Source organism: Colossoma macropomum, unplaced genomic scaffold, assembly GCF_904425465.1.
Source record: "Colossoma macropomum unplaced genomic scaffold, Colossoma_macropomum, whole genome shotgun sequence".
In the NCBI taxonomy this organism is placed as follows: Eukaryota; Metazoa; Chordata; class Actinopteri; order Characiformes; family Serrasalmidae; genus Colossoma; species Colossoma macropomum.
This window is the reverse complement of record NW_023494785.1, coordinates 36807539-36825725: the sequence shown is the minus strand read 5'-3', so window position 1 is coordinate 36825725 and position 18187 is coordinate 36807539. Positions and strand designations below refer to the sequence as shown.

The following is an 18187-nucleotide window of genomic DNA, read 5'->3' as shown; positions in this document are numbered from 1 at the left end:
GCACAGTACTATACAAAGAAACTTTGAAAAATCAGCAGAATTCCTCTTTAAAAGAAACTGTGTCTGTAAAATATTATGGATAGATTGTGCAACAGCAAAGAATGGGCCCATTTAAATGTACTTGGCTGTTTGAAGCTTTACTGCACTGGCAGAGAGAGACTTCATTAAACCTTCCTGCTCTAATTCTTGTGCCCTTGCTTGAAGGGCCTGGACACAGTCCAGCGTGTATTCATTACAGAAGCCCTTTATGCGTGACTGTAACTCCAAGCAGGACAGCCACATGACATTGATACAGTCTTATTACACAGTAGAGGAGCAGGCCCTGCCACCAAAATCCAAGTGTGTGAGGTTTTGGTACTAATGCCATTCTTGGCACAAAGGTGCAGGAGTTAATGAATGAATATTTGGGCGGGTTTCAGTCCCTATAATGGGCCCTGTCCCTCGTCCCTAGCCCCTATGATGTTTCCATCAACTTGTAAAGTTGGAAAATTCTCACATCACCAAGTCTTAACTACCAGTTGTTTGGATTCAGATTCGATTTGGTAGCTAGTAAATTTACCACATGACACTGTGTACAGTCATCTGCAAAAGTTTGAACAAATCACACATATTGTTGAAAATATGTTAACATATCTATGGAGAACACACTTAAATATGGCATTTTTTCATATTTGAGTGCTCAGTTTCTATTTGTTTGCTGGGTTTAACATATTGAAAAAAAGAAAGAAAATCTACAAAACGTTATTCGAACAGGGGCACAAACGTTTGTTCATGACACTTTGTTCTACTGTATTATCTAGAATGTAGAATCTAGAATGTTTTGTCTTGTACACTTTGACAACATGGAACTTGCCTGAGTTTACCACTTGCCTATTGACCACTTTATCAGGTGTTCCAGTATGATTTGCTTGTGGCAAAACCACAAATTCCCTAGAAGATACGAGGAACATTCAAACACACTGTTATTCACAAAGCTGCCATTTTGCCTCACTTTGTCTCACTCAAGGTAGAAAGTTAAGTAGACTTGCTGTGTCTTACTTGCTGCCAGCCAAAGCACTTACTTTAATCTAACAACTTCACTACCATTACCAGTCATAGCTGTGAATAACTTTAACGCTGGCAAACTTACCTAGATAACTCTAGTCTACCTATGAATAGCCGCTAGCTGACTAGCTAATAGAGCTTAAATCCAGTCCGAATTTTTGGTCTGAACTCAAATACAGCCCGGTAACTTTCTGTCCAAGCCCCAACCGATCCACAGCACAAAGTTTTGAGTCGGGACTCCGCCATGTTTGAGATTTCTTGGATCTTGAGAAGCAGAAAGTACAACCAACTTCCAAGACTGAACTTTGGAGGCGTGGAAAAATAGCCCTGTAGTTTTTTTAGAAGGGGCCGCGAAATTCACGGATGCACCAAAGGGTAACGTAGGTAGAGAAGCTAAGCGAGTGTAGTCAGAAAATTAATACAATGTCCAATTACGAATTTGAGGATCACATTGTATATAAGGCCTCAACTGTCCTGCTGAAGAAAACACCACAGCAGCTGGTCTAAACTGGTTTATGCTGGTCTTGTGCTGGTTTAGCTGTTCACCCAGCATGGTCATGCTAGTTGACCAGAATATCAGCATCCAAAACACAACATATATATTATAGAACTAGTCAGTTGCATCCTGGACCCTCCAAACAAAGGCAGAGAAAAAGTAAACAACACTTAGATTTACTTCTTTGAGGTATCGTCTGTAAAAATGAACTTGGTACAGCTGTAGACTTCAGAACATTCCACAGCAAACTTCACCACAGCACATACACGGTAACCTTACTGAACGTCTCTGTTACTAGCTTGTGGTTCATGGCTAAAAGCCATAGTGAAAAATCTGTGGTAATGTTTCAGACTAGCCATAGAATTCTTCGTTTTGTATTTGCGGAATGGAACTTAACACCTCATTTTTGTAGGTTATAGTTATTCACTATGCAATTTCTGACTCTCTTACAGTAAGCAAGCCTTGGATATTACTGTGCTAACAATACACTTACACACTTACACACTCCTGGTCTCCAGCCTCCCACAGTTTGAAGGCGAAATAGGGCCAGAAAGCAGGATGCTATGTTGGTGATACGGTTGTTGTAGCTTAAATTATTAAATAAAGTCTATCGAAGCTGTCCTTTTTAAAAGAAATAGCTTATAAACATAATTAGAAGCAAATTTATAAAGATTTTGGCATTTATTTTCGGGTGACTACTGACTTCCAGTGTCTGTCAGCAGCGTTAGCCTAGCAGCTCCAGTTCTATACTAAGCAAAGCAAAATTTTGGACCTGATCAACTGCATTTGAGGTTGAAAGTGGAAAAATCATGTAAAATTGATTTTTCATCAAAGTATTTATTTAAGTACAGAAAACCAACAGAATATAGAACACAGTTCTGATGTTCCTGCTTGGCTCTAAATGTATATCAGGTTGTTTGAGTTTCAGAAAAGCACACACTCTCTCTCTCTCTCTCTCTCTCTCTCTCTCTCTCTCTCTCTCTCTCTCTCTCTCTCTCTCTCTCTCTCTCTCTCTCTCTCTCTCTCTCTCTCTCTCTCTCTCTCTCTCTCTCTCTCTCTCTCTCTCTCTCTCTCTCTCTCCCTCGTGGGGGTTGACAGAAGCTAATGTTTTCCTGCTGCCTGCCCTACTTCCCTGGCACACTGGCACAATAACTCTACAGAGGAAACAGTGCAGCCGCCCAGCCTCCAGTCTGCAAAGAGCCGTTTTCCTCCCTCGCTCTTCTCTCTCTCTCACCCCTGCAACCTCTCATTCTCTCTTTCTGTGTCTTGTTGTTGGCGAGCAACTCATTGTGGGTGAACAACGACAAAAACAATAATATAACAGATATTTTTGGACTCGTGCGCTCCCTCTGTACTCAGAATAAACCATTGCCTAACATGAAGAAAGAACTGGATTCAGCTAATAACGCTAGATGCCGACTCTAAAATCAAAAAGGAAACTAGTCACAGCCCTTATACTTTTATTAGCCCGGTATTAGTGACACGAAAAACATCACGCCTGCGGGTGTCCGGAGCAGCCCGGAAAAGATCAGATTCTCCAAATGCTATGACTGAGTGAGTCAGGAATGTATCACTGTGTTTCATCCTCTCTTAAAGGAACCGTTTAGAGAAAATGTATTCAGCTCTCACCCTCCTCCCTTAACCAACATGCAGTAAATCAGCCAAGACATGTTTCATCTGAAGTCTGCTTTGGTAGTTTTACGCCGAAGCTAAGAGGCTAACGTAGCTGACGGCTCTACTGAAAAAAAACAACACAGACCAGCATGCATTCCGTACTGGTTTAAATTGGTCTGGTGCCAGTTTAGCTGGTCACCCAGCATACAAGCATCCAAAACATAACAAATGTTTTGCTGTTGAGCAGCCATGCTAATCTACGCTGGATTTCTAGCAGGAAAGTCATTTAAGATTTTAACTACTAAATTAGCACTGTGCAAACTGTCAGCAGTGCACTGGCTTTTTGCTTATCCATTTCCTGGTGGTAAACTAGTGGTTAAGCAAAGCTTTTAGGCAAAATGCCACTTTTTCACTGCTCATTTTGCATAGAGAATCCAGTTGAGTTCTTTCTTCAGCCCTTATTGATTTTATTTTGTTTATCCTTTGCAGATTGTCTTAAATGAATATTTATGATGTTACTGTTAAAATTACAGTCATTTATATTCTTTAATGCAGAGTTTCTCCACCTGTGGGTTTATCAGTTTGAGTTTAACTACCCAGGTCGCTGATGCTCGGACAGAAATCAATCCCATCTCTTTGGTATTATTTTATTGCTATCGTTTTATCAGCTGACTCTGGTCTGATAAATTATGTTTTATGACTAAAAACTGACGTTGCCGGTCCACTACAAACCACTGCCTCCCTCTCAGTACAGGCCCGCAGACCACTAGAGGGTGCTTCACGGCCCACCGTGAAAAAGAAGCAGATATCAATTAAGGTTTATTATTATTGTTGATTGTGGCGACGCTAAGCCAAAAGCTCCCTGAGTGGTGTGAGGTTTATTTCAATTGAGGCGCTAAAACCCTCAAAACTACAGGGACATCTCGAGACCAAACAGTTACTCTTGTGGGAGCCGCAAGAGTGTTTTCAGTAAAACCGTGATGGACTGCAGCTCCAAATCACAGTCCACTTCTACAGCTACCTTTTTTTCTTTTCCCCGCTTTTTTGACATCTTTGCAAACGTTTGTTTTTTAACATGTAAATTAAATTAGTCAATTAAATAGTTAAAACATGCTATTTAAAAAACTTGATTTTAGTTTTTCTGTGGGCCGCTGTGCTTATAAGTATAAACAGGTGGGCCTTGGGGTGGAAAAGGTTGAGAACCCCTGCTCTAATAATCTAATACATTCATATTAAAATGTATGACTAATCTTATAATCAGTGTAGTTAAAAACGACAGCAAAGATGCTGGAATGCTAAACGATGCTAAAACTCAGTTTAAGCTGAACTTCTGTGTTGCATTACTGAGAACGAGTGAATTTTATGAGCTGATATAAACTACTGATGTGGTTCGTTTGAAGTATGAATGCAGTACAGACCAAAGAGGTCTAAACAGACCAAAGACAGAATGAACTGTCATCTCCACTCTGCGGAACTCTGTGGTACGTGGAAAAGATGGGTTTCCAATGCTGTTTTTTGAAGTCATAATAAAATACTTAATATACTCATTAGACTGCATGCATAACTTATATTATGTAATACGGCGCCAGAGTTTCTCTGATCTGTAAAAGCAGTTAGCCACTCAAGGCTGCTACGGGGATTCGACCCTGCTTTGTGTCATGGAAAACCACGGGTAGTCTCGTCGTTTATTGTTCTAATATCAATAGACACATAAAACACAACATAAATAAAAGTGGTGAGTCTAGATAGAACAAGAACAGCATGGTTTAGAAAGTTCAGTGGGCATTATCAAAGTTATTGTACCTCATAAAATCTGCCCAATGAGTTGTGACCATTTACTTTTGTGCACATCTTTTGGTTCGATGTTAAATATGTCAGTTTGAACGCTAAGCAAACCAAAGATAAGATGCACTAAGATGCACCAATGCGTCATTTTCTGCTTTGGTCTGGACCAAGTAGGCCTAGGTCAATTAATTGTTTTGTCATTTTTCTAAATAAAAGTCTGTGAACGTTTAAAAACTGAGATTAAAAGCAAGTTAGGCCTTGCATGGAGGACAGTAATCTGGTTCGAGGGTGGACCAGCAGTGGCACACTGTCAGCAGGACCACGGACTGATGCTTGCTTGCTACCTGGGATTAGTCTCCCTCCCTCCCCCACAAGTACCACACCCAGACAGGTAGACTACACAACAAAACATGGTGAGAAGGTTTACTGAGCGGTTATGGAAAGAGTCTAAGTTGTTGGATCAAGCCGGACTGATTTTAATCCTAAGGACATTTCTCAAATGAAATGCAAATGAGTGGAATCATCCGCGGCGCCACTCTGTTGACTATTAAGCACAGCATTATTAGCCCTTTGAGCGAGACTATCCTCGCAAATGCGTTATGGAAATGTCATGTGAGCGCTGTCATGAAATGAGCTTTACACACAGTGGTTTATATTTGTGTAAGACACACTGTAATTTCTACAGTATCTACAGCAATGTACTGTGTTTGAGCCAAGGTTTTAAGGTTTTATACAGCATCCCATGTTAAGTCTGAGACCAATTTTACAGCACATGCAAACTATACTGTATCAAACACCTTGTTGTGTGGCTACTCTAATACTATTGTCTTGTAATATTACATCAAAACATACAGTTTTACTGTAAACTCAGGCACCAAAAGTCCTTTTCTGACACAGCACCGTCACCTTCACAGTACTGTGCAAATGTCAGAGACCACCCTTAATTTATTCAATTTCCAGTCAAAATGGCTATTATGTATAAACTATTCATTTTTATATTTCTGAGGAGGATGGGAGACCACCAAAACTGCCCGCATCAGATAAACAGTACTTAAAGCTTTCATCTTTGAGAGAAGATCAAGCTCCACTCTTTCTTCAGATCTGAAAAAATCCAGAGGCGTTTCTGTCCATCCTTCCACTGTGAGAAGACAACTTAATGCTATGGGTCTGTAAGGATGTGTAGCTGTCAAGAAGCCCTTACTGAGAAAAGGAAAGAAGAAATCAAGTAAAGAAGCTGCTGGTTTCATCAAAACAATGGACTGACCGCCCCGGAGTCCAGACGCCAATGTCACTGGATGTGTTTGGCATCACTTTAATCATGAGAAGCAGAAAATGCAAGCAACTTCTAAGACTGAACTTTGGAAGTGTGGAAAAATATTCCTGCAGATTTCTATGAAAAACTGAAACCAAGTCCTCTGGACAGAACGGAGGCTGTAATAAAGAAAAAAGTGAGCAGAATAAATAAAAATGTATTAAATTTAATTATTGAGGCTTCTGGTAACTTTCTGGCAAATTAACTTTTAACTTGTTAATGGCAGTTTTAACTGGAAATGAAATAAATTAGAGCTGGTCTTGGACTTTTGCAAGGCACCGTAAACCAAAATACACACAAAAGTATGTGGATTTGTTGATATGTCCAAGACATTTGATCAACTGTCTTATTTTTCAGGTGTTTTTTATTGTACATGACTGGAAAAGTAGTCTATAAATTTCCACTTTTATTTGCCGACATGCATAAACATTAGCTTAATTCCATGCTTTATGTCAACAGCATACTTGGTACATTTACCAATGTCACGTAAAGCTTGCCCACCTTCACAAGGGTTGCTATGAGAATGCAGTTATGGGCGGAGCATGGATACATAAATTATTAACTACTGAACTAAAGCACGTTATATAATAATAAGAGCAAGGGACTGAAGTGTGCACCTACTTACAGAGCCTTGGGGTTGGTTTCCTGGAAAGGGATCAAGTCTGGTCCTTAACTACACAACATTCTGAATGAGGTTTCTCCATTGAAAAGACTAGGCTAATTCCCTGTCCAGGAAACCGAACCCTAGGGTTTAGGGGGTTAACCTATCCATAGGGACCAAACATCCTCTTGGTACAACTACCAAAACAATTCTTGTGCTGACATTTTTGGTCCCAAGAGGCCGAAATGCAGCTTCTATTTTCTTAGATCTCTGACATTAAGCTTAGGGTTGGGTTTAGGTGTAGGCTGAAAAGTTTTTAGCTCCAGTAAATACATAGTTCAGTGCTGTACCCCAAAAAAGAGAGTAGTTTCAAGAGCGTCTGGTGTATGTGTGCCTGATCCCAGAATAGCAGACGGCCTGTTGAACAGGAGCAGGAGAATAACAGGGACTGCAATATGGGAAAAACAGTTCAGAAGGCTCACAAGAGGCACCTCACCTCACCTTTAGTGAGCATTATATTACATCAGGGCAGTCAGACATGGCTATCGGTGTGCAAATGCAAAAACGTTTAATCGACCTTGTATGTTTTATTGGGGAAGCGAACAGGCTAAAGCTGAGGAATGTGACAATGAGCAGCTAATTGCTCTGGAGCCATCCAGAGCTGTTTCATCTGGATAGGAGCAGCTGAGCCGGGCGTATTTGCTTAAAACGCTGGCTTAGGTCACCAGCACCCCTTTTAAAGCAGGTAACAAAGGCCACTTCTAGGTATGTTTGACTAGGTAAATTGCGATTAGTCTCAGCTCTACTCCTACAATTGGAATGACGAGTACCCATGATTAAATCAGAAGGCCAGATAATAAATTCAGAAGGCCCAGGGTGTACAGGGGGGTCATATTTACATACTGGCCATAGCAGAGCTATCAATTTGAATATGTCCATAGGAGCTCAAACAAGGCTAGTGTGCTGCCTGTCCTGTAATAGCTTAAAGCAATAGTCTAGCACAAAATCAGCTTAACCCTTAACCTCTTACTAGCTAGTTCTCTCAACATGATGCTACCGGCGCTAAGGCTAGCACATTTTTCCTCTAAGTGTTGTGACAGCCAGTGCATCTTTTTGAACAGCCGCTAATGCAGAATCATTGGACAGCAATGCAAAGTCTTTGGACAGCTTCAGACACTTACGAAGAATGCTTACCGCCAATTCTGTTATGTTAGCTAACAGACATGTTGGCTAGCATCATGCTAAGTGATTGGGGGGCATCCTACCCACTTACAGTTGTGCTGTCTTGGACTCCCAGTCATAGATGGCTGTGGTATCACTGGCTTCGAACTTGCCATGTCCTGATGATATACGGTGGCTTGCTTGCCTTATATTATCTGGCATGCTATATAAGGAGTTATATAAGAAAATGATCTTCCACCCACTGAGCTGTATAAGGTCCTAGGAGTTTGCTCTAAGCCTGCCTCAACTGAGTGAAGTGAGGTCTAGATGGACTATAAACCTTTATCAGGTCAATAAACTATGCTGCAGCTAAGCCACTAAGAGCTTTAAATGTCATTAACGAGGCCTTGTAATCAAACAGGAAACCGGTGTAAACTGAATAAACAGTAATATGGTCAGTTTAAGCCTGTTTAGTGAGACAGCAGGACAACCAGCCAGTAACACATTACAGTGATCTAGTCGTCTAGTAGTTGAAAGCATGAATCTCAACATCTTGCACGGATAGCATGTAGTTTTTATGGATATGTTTTATTACTGTTTTTCAGACTGTGTCAGAAACCTCATAAGTCTGTTTGAGATTACTTAACCACCCGAAGTGGTTTGAGGCAAGGGTGTGATGACTTATGCATATAGTTTGCACAATGCGGACCTACCAGCTAAGCCTCTATTGCTTGTCAGCTACATTAGCCTCAGAGCTCCTGTGCAAAAAAAAACAACAGAGCCAAACTTCTTGGCTGATCGACTACATTTGAGGTAAGGCCAGGTAAAAAAAAAAAATCTGATTCATGGTCAAAGCATTAGCTCAAAGCTGCTGAGCGTAATGGTACAGTAGATGCTGGTGGTGGAGGTTCCCAGTCCTGAGGGAAAATTGCTTAAGAGGGGTCTGTCTAGCAAGACAAACAAATGAGTCATTGCTTCATTATAACCAGCCTATGAAGAGCACGCACACCCTGGCTGGAGGGTGTGCACACATACTCACATTCTCTCTCTCTCTCTCTCTCTCTCTCTCTCTCTCTCTCTTTCTCTCTCTCTCATGTTTGTATTCCTGTCATTGTGGGCTTTTTTCATTGACTTCTGTGTAACTGTAGCTAAATGCTACTGTGCTGCAACTTAACCTAGCTCTATCCTTAACCTCAAAGTCTTTATAGGAAATTTTGTCCACTCTGTGTCCATCTTGGGCAGTTATTTCCAGTCCTACAAGACCAGGTTCCTGTCTCTTTGAATGAGGATAGACCTATAACCCTGAAACTGAGAGAACCGTTAATGTTTCAAAAACATATTTCAAATTAATGGTACATATTTGACCAAAATCGGCTCAAATAATTTGCAAACAGGTTGCAGGCTTTTCCTACTTGCAACTAGGGCTGGGAGTCAATCCTAAAGGCATACAGGAACTCTAAGTCTTTGGATTCGATTCCTCATAGCGAGATATTTTGCTGTCACTATCCAGACCAAGCATGTCAAACTCCCCAGTTCACCTTCCAGGCCAAAGTGCTGTGGAGATTAGTGTTTACCCTCATCTAACGCTCTGAATTCAGTTAATGAAGGCCTTACTAATTAGCTGATGAGCTAAATCAGGTGTGTTTAATGAGGCAGTGTGCTGAAGTCTGAAGTGTTGTGGCCCAAGAGGACTGGAGCCTGACACATGTGATATAGTCTGTATGAAAAATACTTCCTTCTACATACATCGGTAGTCCAGCTATATTTCAGTTGTACTTCAAATAAAATGGGAAAAAAATGTTACATTTTGCCCCCATTAGTCAGCTAAGCTAATTCAGCTGTCATTAGCTCTCCAAATTTGCAATTAATTTACAATTAATTGTTTTACACTTTATTGTTGGTAGATGTCCATGATATGTCTTGGTTTTTTGGTCATTTTTTGCACAGAATTGACTCTTGGAATCAGTTCCCATCACTTTGAATCAGAGTAGACATTCCATTTTTCGGAAACAGACTAGCATTCATTGATGCTGTTTTAAGCTAATCTGTGCTGGTTTATGCTGGTGTGGTGGTTTAGCTGGTCACCCAGTATGGTCATAAGCTGGTAATAAGCATATTAACTTCCATTCCTGCTCACCACTCTGAGGCAGACCAGTAATGCATCTCTAGTTAGACGTTTTTATGGGTGAAGCAGGTTAAACAACTACTTTTGTAGTAAAATGCAGAATTCTGAAAGCTGAAATCAGAGATGCCAGTGCCTAGTTACAGTTTAGCAAAGGGTCAGTTGGTGCAAGTAGGCCTGTGAGTGGTGTGGGTGGGGCAAGGGGCGGCCTCAGCGGTGCCGGACACATTCCTGAGCCAGATGGTGGACTTACAGAGCTCACTCATGAGTACTGATAAGTGCAAGTGCCCCTCTAAGCAAATGCCTAGTTTGCTTATATGGATGTATCGGCCTCAACTGCCAAATTGGTTGGGATGTATCGGCCTCACCTCTCAAATTCAGACATTGGTGTCTGAAGTTTGTTTCTTTACATTTGCATTGGAGCTATAAGGCTAATCTCGCTAACCAGTAATAGAAGCTTATACCAAATTAGCATTGTGCAAACCTACCAATTTCAGGCAAGTTATGGCAAGTTTGCAATGTAATATAAGTGGCTTCATTAGAGACTGATGTCCCATAATTGATAGATTGCACTTTCAATACAAGAATAGCAAGTTACACCAAGAACAACACTCCAGACTCTGAATGTTTGTTTATGCTTTATTATATTTACTAAGATGTATCTACTTTAGACCATGAGTGGGGCTGAACATGCCTTGCATGTGTATTAACTACAGGAAGCGCTGAGCAGGTGTACATCACAAAGCTTCTACTGACCCTAATACTTATACTAACGTCATAATAAGAGCATGTATGAAGGTCTTTATTGGTTGCCCTTGTCTTTGCCCTTTCCCTTGCCATGCTTCTTCCTGAAGTAGCCCCTGGCAAGAAGTGCCACGCACTGACTGAACTCGCGGAAGTTCACCTGGCCATCATGGTTCTTGTCGATTTTGTCCAGGGCTTCTGTGATGTCGTCTTTGTCTATCTTATCCTAAAAGACAAGAACAAAGGAAGGATCTTCCATCAAAACGCAATATATTGCAATACACTGTCCATATATTCCATCACCCAAATGATTTGGATATCAAAGTCATTTTAGACCCCCATTCCCCCCAGCTCCCTTTTTCTACATTTTTCTCTCTCTTATGTTGGTACAGCTTAATCTTCATCTTGTCTGTCCACGTGCATCGTGTGGTGCCACTTATATGTATTGATGTGTATCATCTATATAAATACGGAAGGAGACCCTTATGGTCTGTGTGAAACTGGATCCAGTTGCAGTATGCAAAAAGAGAAGATGAGTGGGCCAAGGATAGACCCTTGGGGAACGCCATGAAAAATATTGTGCCTTTAAGAAAAATGCCTCTGCTAACAAAACAAATTGCTGTCTTCAACTCTTATATGTGCTAAAACAAATTAAGACAGTTAAAAAAGAGAAGACGAGTGGGCCAAGGACTGATCCCTGGGGAACATCATGAAGAATGTTGTGTCTATAAAAAAAACCTTATGCTAACAAATCGCTGCCTTCCATGAATATATGTGCTAAAACAAATTAAGGCAGTTTAAAAGAGAAGATGAGCAGGCCAAGGATTGATCCTTGGAGAACACCATGAAGAATATTATGCCAATTTTCCAGTTAAAAAATATCTATTCTAAGACAATCCTTCCCCTTATATATGTGATAAAATAATTTTAGACAGTTCCACAAATACTGATCCACTTTTTAGGCGTACTTAACAATGTTCTGTATGTTGTTTGTTTAAAACTCTTCCCCTGAGCAATGGAGAACATGCACAATTAGGGAGTGGCTACTTTGTGTGTGACTCATCACAAGCTCCAGAGAAGAAAGGGATATTCTGGAGTGAGTGGTGTGGTGGGGGCATGACTCATACAAGGAATCCCCTTCACTGGCGTGGTTGCTATAACAGCCGTCCTTTGATGCCCAGCCCCATTTTCTGTTGTGTGGGTGGATTGTTTGAGCAAGAGCAGATTCCTGAGTTTGAACATAGCACTTGAAAAGAGTTTTAAAAAAGGGTTTGTTTTAAAATACTTTTGACAGCTTTGCAAGAACAGTCTGCATTTTGTCTTGTAAAAGAACTGATGCTAAACATATTGCTTTGCATTAAACCACACATTTGTAAATTTAGCACAATGACTGAAGGCTGCATTATACTTTATTTTAACTATGCAAATGTGTGCACAGCTGCTGCACAAAGCAGCACTGTTCACAAGCTTGTTTGCATACCTTTCGTGTATCTACAAGACTAAAAGCTACGTCCATTAGGGGGCAGAACGTGTCAGAAACGTTCCTGTCCAGCTCCTGGGACTTTTATTGAGTCACTTTTTCTGATTTTTCACAAGATCTATGATAAGTTTGGCAAAAGTTGAGGAAACTTACTGTTTATATCAAGAAGTTATAAGAAGTAGTTGTTGTGGTCTGTTCAGTTTACTAACCGATATCCTGTCACATGATGTGCTGTCCCAACCTTTTGCATTGGTGTTGCATCTAATCTCACAAACAGTGCTCTAAATGAAAGAAGAACTTGCAAAGAAGTACTAGAGCCTTAAGTTGCTCTTAAGTGTCTTGTAAATTCTGTACATTTTCTATCTGTATTATAGGTCAAATCAAAACCTTGTAATCTCCATTTCCATCCATGTATTTACATTTGCTGTTCATTTATGGTCTGCTTACCATATACATTACCAGGCTGATATCATAGACCTTTATTTCCTTGATTTGTAGTTAAAACAGCCATTTAGTTTAAGTTTTTAGCATCAGCAAAAAAATATACACTCCTGGACAAACAAATGGGCCAAAACAATGGTCTTAACAACATAGCATTAAACAACTATACACAGTAACTTAATATGGGATAGCTTTGATTTTTTTTTTTATGTTGGAAGTTTTGTGTGTAAATTATGCTGACAGCCTTTTACAGAAAGGGGAGTCAGTATTTTTCCCCTCAGCATTGATGGCTTCAAACAGTTGAACAACATTGCCAAGCTAGTTTGTGTTTAATGTGACACCAACTATTCTCTAAAGGGTTTAAAGCTGGACTCTGATCAGCCCAAAACTATCAGTAAAAAACATTATATTTTGGGCGTGGCCCATTTTTTTGCCCATGATGTACTGTTTATCTGATTGGGACAGTTCCAAAATACTTCACAGCCATCTTTGCATTCATTCATCCAACCATCTAGCTAAACAATGAATCTAAACAACAGTTTATGCAGTATGACCTAAATGAACCCCACCACGTTCTCACCTTGAAATCAGGGCTGCTCAATTGGCTCTTTAGCAGCTCGCTGAGCTCTGCACCACTCAGCTCTCTCTTTTTGTCATCTGTCCCGGCATACTCCTCAAACACTTCCACTATTGACACAATGGCTTTCTCCAGCTTAGACATGGCTGAGAGAGAGATAGAGATTATTAAACAACAGTAGTTCAGAGACAGAACCACAGCCTGAGTTCATCTTCCAGCTTATCAGACTACTTTTTGTTGCTAGCTATCAGATCCAAGCCATCTACCAAGGAAACTGAATATACTATGTGGGTTAAACGATTTGGAGAAATCCCTCATTGTGCAAAATTAAAAAGCTCAAAATACACATCAGAGGGAGAAACTTCCTCGCACAGAAACCACTTTTCAGCTGTCAGAAATGCCTCTTTGGAATTTCAGCCCGTTTTCTTTGTCACACAATGATGTAATCTTGTAACACAATCCTTATTGCCCGCCTACCTGCAAGCTTGGCACACCCTCACACAACACACAGAAACTACTGGAGGCCGAGAAGAGTTTGTTCGGTTTTGTTACCCTGTCGAGAAGACACTGGCCTGACTTTCAGGATCGGACTTTGGGTCAAACTACAGCAGAACTGACACCATTGGGGAAAAAAGCCACATCAGCGTTTAGGGCTGCTCAGGAGAGAAGGATCTGTCTGCAGACTGCAAGACAGGGGCAGAACATGTAGAGGCAGAACCGCTCTGGCAGTTGACCAATCAGAACAGAGTGGGCAAGTTCACCAAATAGAGTACACTGGGATCATCGGGAGGCGTGGCTTAAAGACACAGGCGCTCTAACACAGCATTTCAGACAGAGGGTGGATAGAAATGTACAGTATGAGAAAAATAATTAATATTTTTGGAATATTGAATGTATTTTTGAATGTAAATGTTTTCTAGTAGACCCCAAAAATAAAATGAACATTGACAACGAGCATAATAGGTCTCCTTAAGTTTAAGCCCTTTTTTTTATTTGTTTTTGACAGTCGCAACGTTTAAATTTACAGCTTTGAATTTATCCCTAAATCATTTAACTTAAGATAAACTCTTCTGCAAGTGGCCACAAGCCTGTCGTTTTGACCAAGCAGGCCAGCATATCAGTGTTTTCCGGCTTTTTGAATGCTGAACACTGTGTGCCAAACAGCCAGTTAGCTGTGGTTGTGTTGTTCTGTGCATGTTATGTAGATGTGGGCTTGTTCTGTGTTTTTAGGTGAAGTTGTCTCACCTAAAACAATGTTGATGATGATAGGTTATAATTAAAATGGCAGGTCTTGCAATCAAGGGAAACACCTTTCAGACAGCCTCAGGTGAAACAGCTTCAGAGATGAAAGTACCAGGCTAAGCTAAGCAGGCACTGTAAAGTTATTTACTAGCAATAAATGAAAACACCCAAAGCCAGCTGAATGGCATGAGAAATTCTCTGGTGGAGTTTTTAGTCTTTGTGAAGTTGAACGTCAGGCTTTGCACTAGGGCCCCCATGAGTCAATACAAATAAGATATACCATAAGTGTTCATGTTAAAAAAAAATATATATATATATACATATATATATATATATATATATATATATATATATATATATATATATATATATTGTAGCAGTTACAATAGTATGAACAAGAGAATTATGTGATAATCTACATTTTGGAATTGAGGTTATTCAGGATGATTTTTCTAGGTGCTGAGAGGGAAAATCAGTGTCATTTAAGTGTAGCAGAGAAACGTAAAAATGGAAGAAAGCAAAATGTTGCTTCACTCCCAAAGCTAATTTAATTTGCTCAATCAAAACAGAGTTCTGCACAGGTTCAGCAGACAGTACATAATGCTAGCATTAATGTCAATATAGATCGCTCCAGTGCTTAACTCAAAAACATAAGCTGTTACTAATTATTACTGTTAAAATGTAGTGGGATTATGTTATGGAAAAAGCAATCTCATTACTCGTATGTAACTCTGTAGCAAATTATCTCATTATATTGGCTCTACTCGGGAGCAAGATGCAGACGATTGTGCCACTAAGAAGCCCAGTGCTGCAACAAAATGAAAAGTGTGCATTCAGGGGGCTCCATTTCTTTTTTTTATCTAGAGCCCCAGAATCACTAAATCCACCCCTGCTTACACACTGGTTAAATTAGCACTCCCTCCATTTTGTATGTTCAGTGCTACAAAGATCTGCCCAACATTACATAAAAATAAATGCAGTGCAAATTCAGAAAACTTGGCTGGCTAGTTATCTGACCATGTCATATCTGGTATTGCTATTTGAAATTCTACAGTTACAATCTACAGCTAATGCCCATTATGACACAATGATATTAGTTATCTCTTCAAATAAGACGTATTTTTCGTGTGAATGTTTATGCTGCATAGAATTCAGAAGTTTGAATGGCTCCTTCCCTTTTGAGTGTCCTCAGGAAACCTTTCCATTGTGTTCTGACTGTGTTTCTGAAGTTGCATGCGTTTTCTGTATTTGCAGAGCTAAATTAACACAGTTAATTTACAACCCCATTTCCAAAAGAGTTGAGACGTTGTGCAAAATGTAAATAAAAACAAAATGCAGTCACATGCAAATCATTTAAACCCTATATGTCATTGAAAATAGCCAGACAACATATCAAATGTTGAAACGGAGAAATGTTATTGTTTTTTGAAAACTATTTGCCCATTTTGAATTTGATGCCAACAACATGTTCGAAAAAAGTTAGGATGGGGGCAACAAAAGGCTGGTCAAGTTGTGCAATGCTAAAATACACCTGATGGTTGATTGGCAACAAGTCAGTAACTTGACTGAGTATAAAAAGAGCATCTCAGAGAGGCTGAGTCTATCAGAAGTAATGATGAGGAGGAGTTTACCACTTCTTGAAATACTGCAAAAGCAAATAGTGCAACAGTTCAAAAATAACATTTCTCAACATAAACTTGCAAAGACGTTTTGCTTTTCATCATCTACGTTACATAATAACATTAAAAGATACAGAGAATCTGGAGAAATCTCTGTATGCAAAGGGCAAGGCCAAAAACCAGTATTTGCTGGCCATGATCTTTGGGCCCTCAGGTGGCACTGCATAAAAAACAGACATGATTCTGTAGAGGAAATCGCTGCATGGGTTCAGAAACACTTCTGAAAAACACTGTCCATGAAAACAGCTGCCACCTTCTCTGGGCCCAAGCTCATTTAAAATGGATTGAGGCGAAGTGGAAAAGTGTCATGTGGTCTGACGAATCAAAATTTAAAATCTTTTTTTTTTTTTTTTAATTTTTACCCGATTTTCTCCCCAATTTAGTCATCTCCAATTCCACCCGCTAGTTAGGACTCCCCCAATCACACAATGCTATCAACGCTAGGAGGGTGAAGGCTAACACAGGCTTCCTCCGAGACCTGTGAAGCCAACCACCGCTTCTTTTCGAGCTGCCGCTCACGCAACGTCACTGGACAGCTGAACGCGCTCGGAGGAAAGCGCCAACCGCCAGATCTGTTACGTCAGCTAACAGACGCCTGCGCTGACTAGCATCACGCTGAGTGATGGGGGGAGAAGGAGGGGCCATCCTACCCACCCAGAGAGAGCGAGGCCAATTGTGCTCTCTTGGACTCCCGGCTACGGATGGCTGTAGCATCACCAGGGATCGAACTCGCGATCTCCTGATGATAGGGCCAACACTTGGACGGTTGCGCCACTCGGGAGCCCCTAAAATCTTTTTTTGAAATCATGGACAGTGTCCTCTGGGCTAAAGACCACTCAGCTTGTTATCAGTGCACAGTTCAAAAGCCAGTATTCATGATGGTATAGGGGTGCATTAGTTCACACGGCTTGGGTGACTGGCACATCTGTGCAGGCACCATTAATGCTGAACGATAAATACATGTTCTGTCTCTTTCAGGGAAGGCCTTGATTATTTCAGCAAGACAAAACCAAACCACAGTATGCATGTATTACAACAACATTGCTTTGTATTAAAAGAGCCTTGTAGTATTTTTTTCTTTAAAAATACATTTTACTTGATTTACACATCATTGCGTTCTATTTTTATTTACATTCTGCACAGCGTCCCAACTTTTTTGGAAATGTGATTGTATTATCATTTTGATACGTTGTTTTCTGCATCTGTGGTTCGTTTTTTTATTTTTTATTTTTTATTTTAGAATGCGAATTTGCATTTCAAAGTTCACTAAAATTCGCATTTCACCCACAAAATGTATTCACTGCGGCACAAAATCGTCAAAAACGTCACAGAATCAAAATGCAAGTGTTCAGTTACAGTAATACTAAGTCCAAATCTTCCAAAATAATAATACTTAAGTATAGTGCAGAACTAGCTCACTATGTGAACTACAAACTAGTAATGGAACTACAAGAACCACAATCCTCTTGGGAGTCAAAACAGAATTCCAGCTGCCTGCAGAACTGTAACTTCATTATTCCCCAGTGTCCCCTAAAATACGTTTTTCTAATCTCTGCTCAAACAACACACACTTCTCACCAAGCACTGCGCAAATGGTTTGTATGCTATGCGAATAGCGTATCAGCCTTTTAAAGCCATTTGGAAGCAAAGTTAAACAAGCCCGCATGATTTATGACACCTATCTGAGCATCATATGCCTTTCATTTCTGCCTCTTGTGCTACACTGTGCTCAATAACGCACCCCCCCACCCTCTCACCTGAATTTGTGCAGAGTGTGCAGTGATCTCAGATGATAACCGCTTAATGCAGCTTGAGAGAGCACTTTTAACTGCACTAATACAGCTGTGATTCATGCCTGGGCAATGCGAGGTCTGCTACACGCCCAAATT

The 18187-nt window shown here is 40.3% G+C and overlaps 1 protein-coding gene across 1 annotated transcript; it reads right to left on the bottom strand.

Moving 5' to 3' along the window:
• Nucleotides 1-10760: 10760 nt before the first annotated feature.
• On the bottom strand, nt 10761-18187 carry LOC118814154 (protein S100-B-like). The gene is made up of 3 exons (XM_036579793.1): nt 18056-18187; nt 13381-13523; nt 10761-11105 (listed from the first exon to the last, which is right to left on the bottom strand). Exons 2-3 carry the CDS (start codon nt 13519-13521, stop codon nt 10938-10940), a joined length of 309 nt encoding a protein of 102 aa, XP_036435686.1. The 5' UTR covers nt 13522-13523; nt 18056-18187; the 3' UTR covers nt 10761-10937.

Excerpts from the sequence above, each read along its gene's own strand:
- LOC118814154 (XM_036579793.1), bottom strand. The coding sequence starts at position 13,521 with ATGTCTAAGCTGGAGAAAGCCATTGTGTCAATAGTGGAAGTGTTTGAG. Across the intron at positions 11,106-13,380 it reads TGAGCAGCCCTGATTTCAAG|GATAAGATAGACAAAGACGA; the intron begins GTGAGAACGTGG and ends CTTGTCTTTTAG.